This window comes from Miscanthus floridulus, chromosome 9 (genome assembly GCF_019320115.1).
Source record: "Miscanthus floridulus cultivar M001 chromosome 9, ASM1932011v1, whole genome shotgun sequence".
Taxonomy (NCBI): Eukaryota; Viridiplantae; Streptophyta; class Magnoliopsida; order Poales; family Poaceae; genus Miscanthus; species Miscanthus floridulus.
The window spans coordinates 119,790,947-119,806,664 of NC_089588.1; the positions used below are offsets into that span (position 1 = coordinate 119,790,947).

Sequence of the window (15,718 nt, forward strand, 5' to 3'; positions counted from 1 at the left end):
GTCGTGTTATCGCATGTGGAGGCTGTGGTAAAAAATTGTGAAGGTTTCGAGCAAGTTGTGATGTCGGATGCCAAAAAGCCAGACATCTCCACATGTGATCACAACCCAAACGACTAACCCTAAACAACCCACCTACACACACACAAACAACAAAGCCCACCGCATGCTATTGTTGCTAAGCTTATCACCAATCCACAATAGCGATAGGCAGCTCTAACTTCCCATGGTGAACATTAGCCAAAGGTCTTAACATGCCACCACTTACTCATAACAAGCCAGATATTGAAAAGAGACAAAATCAACATCAAAGTTTCAGCACTCGACAAAATCTACAACTACAGTCAACAACTTTTTTATTTGAAACGTTTAGGGTGTCAAATATATAATACAAGATTCTTAAATTTAAAGTTAAAAGAATATCATCCATAAAATATATATTGACCAGTGTTATGTAGCTGAGATAATATGAAGCTCGAGAGAATGTTGAAGTTGTGGATTCAAATCCTGCAAACACATTTTTCTTTTTCTTTTTCTTTTTCTTTTTCTTTTTCTTTTTTCTATATCACCATTTTGTGGCTAGAATTGCCGGTGATGCTATTTGGTTTCACTACCGCTTTTGGTGTGGGGTTTTTAAAGTGAAAAATTACATGACAAGCCATAATAAATAGTAGCCATGTATTTATTTTTCGTTAAAAACACAATTTTTATCCGATTCCCACCCTCCTAAAAAATTGATTAGTAAGAGTTGACCCTCTAAACTACCATTCCTCTTCTCATCAAAACTTTAACTCCCACGAAATAAACAAAAGATTCCTAAAGTCTATATACCCCTATCTCCAACTCCCATTTCCTATTTTAAATTACCCCCAACTAAACATGCCGTGGGGGGTGTGGCAGGTTTCATATGGAGCGAGCTTAGATCGATATACTCTAGGCCTGATTTCATATGCATTGTTTTGTTGTTTTGTAGCCTCGCTCTCTACGGCGGCGTGCTCTCTTGCTATTTCGGTGCTCTCAATGACGCAACCTAGGTGTGTGATCGTGGTTTGCATTGCACTAATCGACGAATGCGGCGTGACGTATATATCTGGCGAGGAATACAATGACACAGAATGGACCCCGCGATCTGATATCAGGACAGTGTTCGTATAGGCCGGGCCATATGTGGAGGATCGGACAAGACGTAGGAAAAAAGAAGAACATGTTCTGGGGAGGTTACCTTGTTATATTGCTGGTTGCCATGAGTTTGAGCTTCGTTGGCATTCATGGCCAACCAGATAGTCTTGGTAAGCTTTATAAACTTTAATTTCTCTTTCTAGACTAGTATATGTTATTGGATCATATATATATTTATTATATCTCTTCCCATAATAACTAACTAATAAACGTTGGATTCTTTGTTCGTTTACACAAAACTAGCTCTCATCGATCAAGTGAAGCAAGAACCTACTCATCGTGAAACTCAAAATTTTGAGATGAATACACATCACAATTAAAGGAAAACAACTGCTACTAGTTGTGCTTCTTCGGTAGTAATATTGAGGTGCATATGAGATTACTAAACTTTAGGATTGTTTATTTAAGCTCAGCTATGCTATAGTAGTCGACCGTAGCAGTTTGGTTGTGGAACACAAACACAGTCGGTCAATTGCAATAATAGATGACACTAGCACCGGAAGACCAAACAAGGACTTGTTCGGCTACATGTCAATCCACTTCAATCTACAATGAAAAAAAAAACTTTGCCGAGTGCTCAGATCCAGAACACTCGGCAAAAAAATTTTGCTATAACTCCCCGGCCGTCCTCCTTTCCCGCACCGCCCCGCCTCCCTCTCTCCAAATCCGCGCACCCGGCCCCTCCTCCTTTCCCACACCGCCCCGCCTCCCTCTCCAGCTGCCGCCCCAGCCCCTCCTCTCCCTCTCTCCAGCCGCCGCCCCACCCCTCCTCTCCCTTTCTACGGCCGCCGCCCCACCCCTCTTCCTCGGATCCGGCCGGATCCGGCCGCCGCACCGCCCCTCCTCCCCGGATCTGGTGGTGGGCGTGATGGCCAGCCGCGAGGTGGTCGTTGTCGAGGCGGGCCCTAGCTTCGGCACCAGCAGCTCAAGCGTGGTGGTGTGGCGGGCTTGGTGGCAGCGGGAGGCAGCTCAGGAGTGGTGGCGGTGGGAGGCAGCTCGGTGGTGGCGTGGCGGCAGGAGGCAGCTCGGTGGTGGCGGTGGGAGGCAGCTCGGTGGTGGCGTGGCGGCGGGCGGCAGCTCGATGGTGGCGGCAGGAGGCAGCTCGGTGGTGGGCAGCGGCCGGTGGTGCTTGTTTTTTATTTTTTTCAAAAAATATTTGCCGAGTATTTTTTGGGCACACGGCAAAGAACGTTTGCCGTTAAAATCTTTGCTAGGTGTCAGTTGTCGAGTGCAACACTCGGCAAAGAGGTTGCCCCTGGCACTCGGCAAAGCTCCCGTATCCCGTAGTGAGTAGTCCTTCCTCCAAACGGCAAGAAGATTGAACTACGACGACTTGGAATTGGAGTGCCTGCATTAGTGCCCATATTCGGCTTGTTCGACTTCTTTTTTTTAGCCGGAATAGTGTTTTTCTCTCACAACAATTCAGCCGGAACAGTGTTTTTCAGCCAGTTTCAGCCAAGTTTCATACCAGCGAACGGGGCCATTTGTTCATAAAATATTTAAAAGGTAACTAAATATGTTGGCTGAATTTATATGTGTCAGTTTGTTTCATTGTCAAATATAATCTTGTGGCTGTGAGATTGCAAAATAGGAGTACCAGAGATGTGGGCATTAAACGCAAACTTCTAAACTTGCAGAGCATACTTGCAACAGAGATTGACTTACTTTGTTGGGGGTTTGGGTAATATGGATATTTAATCTCATTTTCTTCTTTCCTTGATATTTTACCCATTCACAAACTGTATAGTGAAGTAACGAAGGGCCATATTTTATAATAACTAGATATATCCCCGTGCGTTGCACGGAGGTCACGAGTTTTTGCCCACGTCTACGGTGACGCATGTGAGTTGTGGCTTAGACGAATATATTGAGAAAATCCAAAAATATAATTTTATAGAAAATATAAAGCCTGGTTCATGATCTTTATCTCATATGTCCTATAGATCTAATTTATAGAAACCTAAAAAAAATTGGTTTCAATTTTTTGAATTCTCGTTTGATTCTTGATCTTTATCACCTATATTTTGTATATCTACTTTATCAAAACCTATCAAAATTGGTTTTACTTTATTTAACTCATACTTGTGTGATATATTATTGTGCATTTTATAAGTTTAAGTTGATTTGATTATCTTTATAGAAAATAATAAAAAGCTAATAAACAATTTTGTATTAGTAATCCTAAACTATTTTCAAATCCATTCAGACCTTCTCTAATTTTTTATTTAGTTATTTATGAACCGTAAGTCTGGAACCATATTCTGTTTCTAATTACACCCCACATCCTTCTCCTCTTTTTTGGCTCGTCCGTTTTTTCTAGAAATTAATAACTACTCCCTCCGTTTCAAATTATAAGACGTTTTGACATTTTTAGATATATGACTTTTATTATGTATCTAGACATAATTTATATCTAGATGCATAGCAAAAGTTATGAATCTAAAAAAGCCAAAAAGTCTTATAGTTTGGAACGTAGGGAGTACTCTACGTCATCACACTACTACTCCTAAATGTCTAGATACATAGCTAAATGGATAAACCAAAAAAATCAAAGTGACTTATAATTTAGAACGGAAGGAGTACCACACAGCGCAACGTGGTACTTTTGGAAACCGGGACCCTTTGTACTTTTAAATAAATGTAGCACCCGGTTTTAAGAACAAAACCTGATACACACCATATGTGAGCCCAGAAAGTCAAATCTCACATATAGCTACAAATAAAGGTAATATCAATAGACAATGCTTAATATATAACATACTTAGTATAGAGAATATAACCTTAGATAGCAAACAACGAAAAGACAACTCCGATCTTCGGGTGAAGACTCCACTTCTAATTCCTCCAAGTCTAATTCCTCCAAACTCTAGCAATCTGGTATCCATCCGGGATTTTTCCAAAGATTTAAAAAGTAAAGCAAGCGTCCCAATCTCTGTAGTAGGTCTGAAGAATCCTCATAAGTCGGTGGTGCAAAACAGAGGATTCACACCCCAGCTTATACCATACATTTGTCATCCATCCTAGGGGAGAGATTGGCTTATCCTCTTCAATGTCGTCTTCCTCATCATCATCGGATAGTAAGACGACCTCGACTTCTTTGGGTTCCTCCTGGACTGGCTTAGGCGTAGGTACAAGTGTTGGTGAGAATGGAATCGATATTGGTCATCCTTCATATCCTCGAATCGACAACCACAGAGACCCATGCACGCTGTAGCGGCTGCATCTTCTATGCTATCCTCCATGGTGGCACAGTAAGCATGATGCGCATAGTTCGAGTCCAACTGGTATGCACCCTTCTGTTTGTCCTTGATGGAGATGCACACCCTGGTCTTCCAATAGGTGTCTTCTAGAGGGTGCGTGTGCTCGTTGCAGACGTACTCCACAGCTACGTCCTACAGTCAACACAGCTCTAATACCAATCTGTCACACCCGATTTTAAGGATAAAATGGGATGAAATATCTTATGTGCGCCCAGAGATCAGTCACACACATAAGCCGATAAAATATGAATAGTATCATCACAAGTGTTTATTACATCATAAATAAGACAGAGTCTTCACATAAATGTAGCGAAAATATAAAGAAAAGATCTCTCGCGGAAGCTCCATATCACAGGGACGTCAACTGGTTAACCATAAGTCTAGTAATCCTAAGGGAAATCATTATTACCATAGCCATCTGTTACCCATCCGGAATTTTTATCCAAATAATGAAAATAAACAAGCGTAAGTACATGCCATACTCAACAAGTGTAACATGGGGTTCATGAGGCTCAAAAGGCTTGACACAGGTTTAACAACATTTAGCTTTTAGTTGTCACAATTTTAGTTTAAGAATAGCAACAAGTTGTTTCAATTCCCAATGCAAAACACATGATCAATGTAAACATGAGTAATGAATAGCATAAACAGATAATTCTTAGTGTTCCTCTATTCCGTAAATATTCCAAGGCCGCTCGTGAGCATGAGCACGGCTGATATGCCAATTTTATACTCTGTAGAGGTTGTACACTTTCACTGTGAGTCGTGATACCCATATGCCCAGGTTTGCAACTCCCAAAACACTTCCAAGGTGAGCAAGCAGGGGTCACTATGAAGCCTTTTAAAGGTTTGTCTAACAAGTTAGGGTCATTAGATTCACTCGGCAAACAGATGTAGAGCCTCCCTTCCCGATGGCTCATTGACACGCGGCCTATACACATGGGGACAGAAGCCGCACTATACCTGATTCAGCAAGTCATTCTTACGCCAATAAAGATAACCACTAACAAGCTAGAAAAGGTCCTCATACTGAGGTAAAGCTAGAGCCATATAGCCCTCATAGTTGTACTGTAAGTCCCGGATCATCACTTACAGATAAGTCCTTAGGGAGAGGAATCAGAAGCATTTAGAAAGTAGCTAAATACTCCAGCCCTCTGTTTCCAAGTTGCTAAAAAATCATATTTTAATGTTTATTGCATATACCATTAGTCAAGTTACAAGATCATAGTTTAATTGAGCACTAGCAAAACTACCCAGTGCATATCCCGTAGGTGACAGGGTATAAGTTCAATTCTAGGGAATCCCTATCAAGACGATACATGCAACATGAATTTAATGTATTAAAGTAAATAGGAAACAAGGATGATCCCATGTTATACTTGTCTTGAGCAAAGTACTCCTACTGATCCGACTCGTCAAAGTAATACTCTTTGTCTCCCACGAATTGCTCACCGTCTATACTCAATAATCACAGCAACAAGCATCTAGAAGCAATAATGCATAGCAAACAAAAGCTATAGATTAGAACAATACACGAACAACATAAAATCAAGATGAAAAGTTTGAAAAACAAATCTACGTCTCGCTACTAACACACAGACGCGAAGATCACAAAAATCAGAGCTAAAACAAAAAAGTTATGGATTAAACAATATTTACTTTAGTAAAATAATAGATTAAATCTAACCTCAAATTTTAAAAGTTTAAAACCTACTTAATAGTAGTATAAACATGTAGATTATGGAATTATGAACCTAACGCAACTTGAACGAATGAGATCGGAGTTAAAACGGAAATTTTATGGCTAAAACAAGATTAGTGGCAAAATTGTAAATAGGTGAAAACGTATTTTAGATCTAACCGAAACAAAGTACGCTTTCAAAAGAAGAAAACGAAATCTGAAAAGACGCTATGGACTGTTTCGTAGGAATATTATCTGTGTGAACTGTGGAGTCCAGTGAAGGGTCAACTTTTTTTCTTAACTTTTTTTGTTGTTGTAAGGTACGGTTAGAGCCATATCTCTTTTTTGTTTGAACTTAGTCAAAACCATATCCTTTGTGAACAGTAAACCATATCGATCTTTTCTTTTTGAACTTCGAAGTAATGACAAGCTACTTCTGAATTTTGCCCCATCGTCCTTTTCTTGGTTTTGATTATTTTGCTCTCAACTGGCGCTCGGACCCAGTCCAGCCAGCTTGATTCACATCACATACTTAGCTCTGTTTCGTTCATTGGCGATCGAAAGCTGTTATTAGTACCGCAAAGAACAAGTACTTTGCGCCTCGATTTGCCTCGATTTTGCCATTTCAGAATATGCGAGACGCAGTCCAGAACTTTGTCTAAGCATACACACACACACAAGATCCGTCCGTGCCATGACAAGGTGGCGACAAGTACTATGACAAGGCGGATTGCGACAAGTACTATGACAAGGTGGCGACAAGTACTATGATAAGCCTTTGTTTAGTTCTCCAAAGGTGCACTGTGCAAAAAGAAGATTCTTCGTCACATCAAATTTGTAGTACATGCATGGAGTACTAAATGTAGACGAAATCAAAAAGTAATTGCACAGTTTGCTTTAACTTTGCGAGACGAATCTTTTGAGCCTAATTAGTTTGAACAATAATTCACAAATATAAACGAAATACTACAGTGGAGAATCGTGCACTATACAAAGTTTGCAGGTGTAAACTTTGCCGAACCAAACGCGCCCAAGGCAGATTCCTACAAGTACTATGACAAGGCTGGCATCGATAACCCTACCCTCTTGCAGTGCTATTGGTCTATGCAAGCATACCATGCATTGATTTGGATTTATTTGTTCGGTGGCAGGAGTACCATGACGCGAATTCCTATATATATAGGTACACTTACTATGATGGGGGACGATCAATACGCTGGAGGAAATAAATGTTGTCGAGAAACCATCTTGCTGTGAACAAATGGACGGCCAAGGTGAACATGTTATTGTTGGTTGCGTCGTTGAGTTTGAGCTTCTTGGGCATTCATGGTCAGCTCGATAGTCTTGGTAAGCTCATAACCTACCTTGCTACTACAGATACTAGTTCTTGCGCTTCTTCAGTAGAAATAAATGATGTTGTGCAAAAGAATTGAAGCATTATCGCTAAGCGTGCGCTAAAAATCTGAAAACTGATGAATGCCAAAATATAAAGTGAACCCGCGATGTAAGCAAAGTTTACATTATTTCGGTCAACCGATGTTATTTCGGTTTTAAAATTGTCTTAGTATCTTACTATTACTAATTAGAGGCTCCAACGAAGGCAACACGTTATTTCCCACCAGACATGCTAGGAAAAAAGATAAATAGTAGAAATTCTCATAATAATCAGAAACATCTGGCCGGGGAGAACACATGTTTTATTTGTGAAAATATATTAATTATTGGACAAATTAAAAAAGTGCGTACTAATTACGAAAATTGATTAAATTTGTCACGAGGAGGCTTCATCAGCATCGACTGTGGATACACGGACAGCCCGACTTACCAAGATAGCAAGACAGGCCTATGGTACGTGGCCGACGAGGGCTTCACGGACGCGGGGCTCATCCACCCAGTGAACATGGGCAACCTGCAGCCGGATCTGGCGCTGCGCTACACCAATGTCCGCTACTTCCCCAACGGCAACGGGGCCCGGAACTGCTACACGCTGCGGTCATTGAAGCCCGGCGGCAAGTACTACGTGAGGGCCGTCTTTGGCTACGGCAACTATGACAGGCTGAATAGCCCTCCTACCTTCGATCTCTACGTCGGGGCCAACTACTGGACAACGGTGCGCATCGTCAATGGCAGTAGGGCGTACGTGTTTGATACCATCGCTGTGTTGTCGTCGTCCTCTGGCGCCGACTACTTGCAAGTTTGCCTGGTGAACAAAGGGTCAGGAAACCCTTTCATCTCAGGGCTTGACCTGAGACCGCTCCACCCCGAGCTCTACCCAGACTCCAGTGAGGCGCAGTCTCTGGTTGTGCTCAGCTTTTTCCGTGACGATACCGTCGGTTTTGGCTTCAATCGCTACCATTTTGGAATAGAGTATCAACACTTCAGGTATACTAATTATTATACTATATAAGTATATATAGAGAGAGCAAATTAAAACTTGTTTGGAACTGATCGAGTCCATTTCCAATTTTGTTTTTTACAAGGTACCCGGATGATCCTTACGACCGGATTTGGCAGAGGTACCAAAATGTCTCCACCTGGACAGTTCCCGGATCAGCCAGTGGAGTAGTAGTCAAGAACCCTCCCTACGACACCTACGATGTCCCATCCGCTGTGATGCTGAGCGCATCCACTCCGCTGAATGCCTCAGCGACAATGGAGATTGTGTGGAGCTCGGACTTGTCTATGGACGTGGACGCCGACACCAACCTCCTTCTTCTTCTCTACTTCGCCGAGGTCGTGGCCAATGCGTCACGGCAGTTCGACGTCCTTCTGGACAGTAATGTCACGCTAGCTGCGGCGTTCAGCCCATCATACTTGCTCACCACGGTTGTCACGGGCAGTGCGCGAGGACCGGGCCCTCATAGCATCTCGCTTGTGCCAACATCCAGCTCCAAGCTTCCGCCTGTGATCAGCGCCATGGAGATATACTTGGTGCGGCCACGGAATGAATCTGCCACCAGCTCTGCCGACGGTATGTAGTGTACACGAAAGCAATACGTTGTACTATCATATATACACACATGGGGCGTTCCTTATTTGACATGTATAACATAGCTACCCAAAAAACTGGACCAATTCATGGGAACACAACTTCTGGTACAGCTATTTCTCATGCATGATGATTTAATCTTTTACATTCCATTTCTATCGTCTGTTATGTACTAGTGCCATATCTACGATTGCATGACCAGAGTTCAACTCAACTGTTGTATCATGCATGGAGTATTCGTACATTTTGATCGAGGAGTGTGTTTGATTAAACGTGTGTTTTTCTCAGCCACTGCAGTGATGAGCGTGCAGAAAAAGTATTCTGTGAAGAAAAACTGGGAAGGAGATCCGTGTTCCCCCGCAGCATTTGCATGGGATGGCCTCAACTGCAGTTACAGTCCCCCTGGTCCCCAGAGAATAATTGCCTTGTGAGTTTCAAATGAACTCACTCATGTACATATTCCGTCCAAATTTTTGTAGAGTAGCACTGCAATGTAATTAAATAGAAGAATGAAAATAAGTGTGGGGTTAAAGTTTATGTGATGATGATTAATAGCCAGTTTTCACCTTCCTGCAGATATTTGCCATCCAGCGGATTGATTGGTGAGATTGATCCTTCTTTTGGTCAGCTAACATTGCTCCAAAACTTGTACGTTCTTCACAATATAGTTTCAGAAATTTTCACATTTTAACAATTAATTAATATTTCATTGCATTGTCTTCGGAAAAAAAAATCACTGCATTGGTACTTACTGACTAAATAATAAATAGAAGGCCAATAATTGCGTTGGCTTCAAGCCTTCAACATATATATATGCCAACGTATTACTCAAATCTTTTGTTTTTATATATTTTCCAATAGCTAAAGTGAAAGATAACAGATTAATACCCCGAAGGCTATGGAAAGCTTTGAGTCGTCGTGCCTACTTGTGTTGTGTTTTAAGCCATCAATTACTTTTACACACAACAAAATTATACAACGTATGATGTAAGCTTTGTCCTGTCCAATAATAACTTGGAAATGCTATTCTTGAGTTTTGTCGTCCTTGGGCTGCAGGTGAGCTTCTAAGAATTAACCATATCACTGATCTATAATTGCTTCAATTTTGCTTGCTGTTTCCAGGAATCTATCCCACAATAATCTCTCGGGGCCAATACCCGACTTCCTGGGTCGAGTGCCATCCCTTATATTGCTGTAAGCCTTCCTGGACCTACATATTATATAAAAGTATAAAGTTCAGAACCACCTTTAATGTTTTATATTTTTTAACTTCTTTTTAGAGATTTGTCAAGCAACAACCTCAGTGGATCAATTCCTAACAGTTTGCTACAAAAATCTCAGGAAGGATTGCTGACCCTAAGGTTCCCATATATATGGTCCCACTTCTAATTTCATGTTTGGAGTCAAACGATAGCTCATTAAAACATAATACTCCCTCTGTATTGCTTCAAATGAAATGTTGTCAACTGAGGTGGAGTGGTTAGGGGAGATACGCGCGAGGCCAGAGGTCGCAGGTTTGAGCGGCCGCAAAGCGCGCAAAATTGGGTAGCCTATGACTTGTGAAGGCATTTGCGTGTGGCTGCCTGGTGGGGTCTTCCTGGATTAAAAAAAAGTTTTGATAATTTTTTTGCCCGAATTCGTGATTTCTAGATAACAATTTGTAGATACGGCTCGAGATACAACCGCCTTGATTTGTAGAGGCTGCTGGAGAATAGCCTCTACATATGGCTGATTTGTAAAGGCGGAAAACTAGCGGGGGCTAGGACAGCCACCTCTACAAAGGCATCCCAACCGCCTCTATAGATTCTGTAGTAGTGATCATTACAGACGTACTAGTTATGTCTGGCTCTAGGAACTACGTTCATATAATTGGTTGTCTTGCACACAGAACCACATCTATTGCATGTATTTACTTAAGTTCTATTGTTTTTTAACATAACTGAACATTAAATATGTAAAGTTATTTTGGAAGAGAGGCACGTCTCTCATATTGGATCAGCTGGTGAGCACATGCATATACTGAAATGTGCTGGCAATTTTATGTTGGCTAGGGTCGACAACAATCCGTACCTTTGTGTAAATGATACTTGTAACTCTAGTCCAAACCGCAAGAAGACCAAACTAGCACTTGGACTTGGACTTGGACTTGGAGTACCTGTGGTCATACTTGTAGCAGCAGTTGCCGTTTGGTTCCTCATCAAAAGAACAGATTCAAAAGGTAACGAAATATGCTGGCTGAAATTCGTGTCAATTTGTTTCATCAAATCAAATAATTCTCGGACTGTGAGATTGCAAAGGGGACGATAGAGATGTAGGCGCTAAATGCAAATTTTTAACTTGTAGGACCATATACATGTGCAAAATTTAACTTTATTTTCATGCTTGCTTGACATATGCCCCCCTTCACACCGCCTAACGGACCACCTAGAGCCATAGACTGTGTGGCATGACAAACAAGTTGTTTCGTCCTTTTCATAGCACTACATACATATACAAACTGTACTACTAAACGATTACCAGCAGAGTAGTTCTCTTATTTGATGTAATCATGCTTTTCAGCAAGATGCACAATCATTCGAATTGCAATAAAATCATTGTACACTACATTTACAGCAGTTTTTAATACTCTACTTATCGACAACAGAGTTTAATCATATATTGTTGGATCTATTTGAAACCCAGCGCCAATTCCCCAGTTTGGTCCTAGTGGTGAGGCACCACAGGAGGCTGTCGGAGGCGGTCAGGCCGCACAAGCTATGGAGAACGATCAGGACCCGCCACAAACTGTATGGGAAGACCATGCAGATATGCCTGATGGTCAACAACAAGATCCTCTAGGGGACAGCAGCCGTCATGGCCCAGAACCCGTGGAGGATGACCATGCAACTCACTTGCCTACTGTTCCTCAGCGTTTCAGTTACGAGGATTTAAAGCGAATCACGGATGACTTCAAGAAAAGAATTGGTGAGGGAGGGTTCGGCGCCGTCTTCTTTGGGAAGTTGTCAGATGGAACACCTGTTGCTGTGAAGATGAGAATGAGACCACCAGGGGCGTGGGCGTCGTCGTCGTCGTCGCATGGGGATAATCAATTTTCAGCAGAGGTGAGCTTGCATAAATATATATGCTCGGGCTAATTTTCTGTTCTCCAAAATTCTCCACTAAACGATATTGATTGTTGCAAAACTCACATAATTCCTCACAAATATACTTATTCCAGTAAGTAAGGCACTATATCATAGGAACTAACCATAGCTCAGTTGGTTTCCTTGTGGTAGAACCTGCCCACCTGGGGGTAGGGACGACTTGGCATGGGTGAAAAAAAGAGTAAGCACTGTATTATGCATGATTGTTCCTCAAAGTTTATAGGGTTTTTGGAATTACGTACAGGTTGAGCACTTAGGCGGTAGTCGCCACAGGAATGTGGTGTCATTGTTGGGCTATTGTGAGGATGAAGAGCATTTAGGCCTGGTCTATGAATACATGAAGGGAGGAAACCTAGAAGACCAGCTGAAAAAAGGTTTGTAAAATTTTGCCCAGCAACCTTGTGTCCCCATATTTCATCAAGCCATAATGAGTTCGAAATAACTATTGCTGACAGGAGCCTTAGGCGAGGAAGTTCCTCTGACATGGTCACAACGCCTAAAGATCGCGCTGCATTCTGCCAGTGGTACCTACGTACATATATGTCACAACCTTTCAGTTTCTTCCCTAATTTTATTTTCTGATCTCTCTTGCGAGAGTAACCTTTTAGTATTACTACCATTAATTCCAATGTAGGCACTTTAGGGCATCAACATGGTCTTTAACGTGACAATTTGACTTTACATTTTTGTTAAGTACATAGCATTTTTCTTGTGATAAAAAATATTCTATTTTGAATAGTTAACAATATCTATTATGATTAAATACCAACCATCTCAACAAGCCTCTCCATTGATCTTTATGAAACACGCTAGAAAAAAAGAGATAAATCCTAAAAATTCTCACAAAGAATAAAAAAGATTGGACCATCTATTAGGTAGGTCGTTCCAATAATCATTGACAATAATAGCTATCATATCTGTTCAGTATTCTAAGAAATTATCCACATATGTCATGGTAAAAAAATAAACCTTAAATCTCAATTTAAATTAGGCATCACTACCATTGTGTAAACTAAACTAAAGTAATCCCTCACTACAACATAATGGCTTTTTAGAGATGGTCATAATTGGCTTTTCCAAAGGCGGGTGGCGCACCTGCATCTGGATGTTGTTCTCTTTTGAACATACTTTGTGGAGGCCATCATAACACCTGCCTCGGTAAAAGCATTAAAAATAGCCGCAAGCTTGCCACCGAGACCGTCATGCTGGCGTTGTGGAGCCTCCAGTGGATCTTGCCACCCTGCACAGGGAGAGGAAGAAGAAGTGAATGAAGACAATGAAGGGCGAAGTCGAGATTTGGAGTTTAGACGTGTACCAAACTGGAACAAAGGTAGCTCGCCGCTGCCATGCACGACCAAACTATCCACCATGCGATGCCTTCTCCCACACCACCCCTCTTAGTATCCACCTAATCCACCATGACCGACCCTTCACTGAGCCACCAAGGGCCACTACTGTCATGGTGGCTCACATGAGCCGGATCCACAACCACCACCACCGGCTCGAACCATCATTGATCTCAGCATTAGCTGGATCCACCGCCACCCACACAAGAGAAACTCATGGTATAGCCGGTAAGGGATACCGGCCATGAGTTGCTGCCGTCCATGGAGGAGGTGGAGGGAGATGGATAGCTCGGGTGAGAACCACATCTGAGGTAGAGGGGCTGGGCACAGGTGACAAGCGCACAAGAGGGAGGCAGATGCAAAGGGGCTTAGGTGAGTGGCGGTGTGGGTAGTTTAAAAGTCAAATTTAGCGGTTACATTGGATCATCTATTGTAATTGCATAGGTGTAATTTAGATGCAAATTTAGTGGTTATTTTAAACCGTCTTGGAAGAGGTGGGTCATTTAGAATTGAATTTATGGGGGTGGGTTTACTTTATGTATCTTTTATAACGTTATATGTGGATAATTTATTTAGAAAACATAATAAATCCAATTTCTATTACAAGCGATGATGATTAGAGCCTACCAAATGAAAGGCTATATCTTTTTATGATTTTGTGAGAATTTTTAGGAATTATATTTTTTCTAGTAGTTGTCATGACAATTAAGGTGGAGGCTCTGTTGAAAGCCTTCAGTTAGTAATATGAAGATATCAATAAACAAATGAGAGAAACTTTTCTAATACTTATCTATGACAAAATTACTGCCCAATGCGGCAGCATGTACGGCTCCATGGACTAGCTAGCTAGTGTGATCTACTCTAAGCAAATTTTCATATATTGATGGCATATATGGCCATCTGTTCTGCTTACTGTGCTGTGGCGGCTGTGGGATTCCAGAAATGGTACAATCTTTAGAAACAATGTATGTGATGATCTAGCTGTTTGGGATGGGAGGTGCGCCTCATCCTCCATGGTTTGTGGCTTGCGTCAATGGTGCATCTTCTTGCGCTCCTATTATCAACATGTATCTGGATAGAGTGTGTTGTACTCGACCCCTTTAAAAATCAATAAAATTACAAGACAGGGAATCTCTCTCCTCGGTAGTTTCCCTTAAAAAAAAGAATCGATCGGATAGAATCCTAAAAATGAGCTACATTTTGAATCGAAGGAAGTAACAAGTACTAATGCAGAGTGGCTTAGCTTTGTGATCTATCTTGTTTAATTTAATTTCTGAACAATGCATGCGTGCAGGACTGCACTACTTGCACTCTGCCTTTAACACGCCGCGGATACATAGAGATGTGAAGGCTGCAAACATCCTCCTAACGGAAAAGCTTGTTGCCAAGATCTCTGACTTTGGGCTAGCGAGGGCTATCAGCAGTGAAGCAAAAACACACACGATCACCGACACGCTGAGTGGTACTCCTGGTTACGTGGACCCTGAGTACGCCCTGAATGCATGCCCCCTGCTGCCGTATACTTTAGTGTTTATGAATAATACTATCGTCGATGCATATACCCACAGTTGTGAGCATGCATGCAATGCAGGTACCTGAAGGCCGGTGAGCTGAGAGGCAAAACCGACGTGTACAGCTTCGGCATCGTTCTCCTGCAACTCATCACTGCCCGGCCAACTTCTGCCGTCGTCGGCGATAACAGACGTATCAACATTGCCGACTGGGTGCGCGAGACGCTTTCTAAAGAGGTCCATGGAGATATCTCGAGCGTCATCGACCACAGCATTAGAGGCCACTGCGACCTCGTCTCTGTGCGGAAGGTGGCCGAACTCGCGCTGCGATGCGCGGAGCGCGAGGATGTTCATGCCCGCCCCACGATGACGGAGGTCGTGGCGGAGCTGGAGGCACTGCAGCAGCAGCAGCGGCAGCGGGACGACGGGGCCTCCTCGGCGACAGGGACCAGTGGTTCGTCAGCGATGGCCGAGGACGACGAGGTTCCACTCGCAGAAGCACAGTGATGAAGGGTGGACATGAATTTGGATATCTTTTTGTGTCCACGGAAAAAGCATATGACACCTCTGCAGCAGTGTGAACAGGAATTTGACACTATTTCTAGTTAGCCG

At 42.3% G+C, this 15,718-nt stretch overlaps 1 protein-coding gene across 1 annotated transcript; it reads left to right on the forward strand.

The window, feature by feature from the left end:
* The first annotated feature begins 1,201 nt into the window (after positions 1 to 1,201).
* Positions 1,202 to 15,613, forward strand: LOC136480733 (probable LRR receptor-like serine/threonine-protein kinase At1g05700). The gene is made up of 13 exons (XM_066478200.1): positions 1,202 to 1,286; positions 7,899 to 8,499; positions 8,598 to 9,088; positions 9,395 to 9,533; positions 9,683 to 9,754; positions 10,229 to 10,300; positions 10,387 to 10,467; positions 11,158 to 11,324; positions 11,789 to 12,207; positions 12,494 to 12,623; positions 12,705 to 12,773; positions 14,890 to 15,082; positions 15,187 to 15,613. Exons 1-13 carry the CDS (start codon positions 1,202 to 1,204, stop codon positions 15,611 to 15,613), a joined length of 2,946 nt encoding a protein of 981 aa, XP_066334297.1.
* Positions 15,614 to 15,718: the final 105 nt, after the last annotated feature.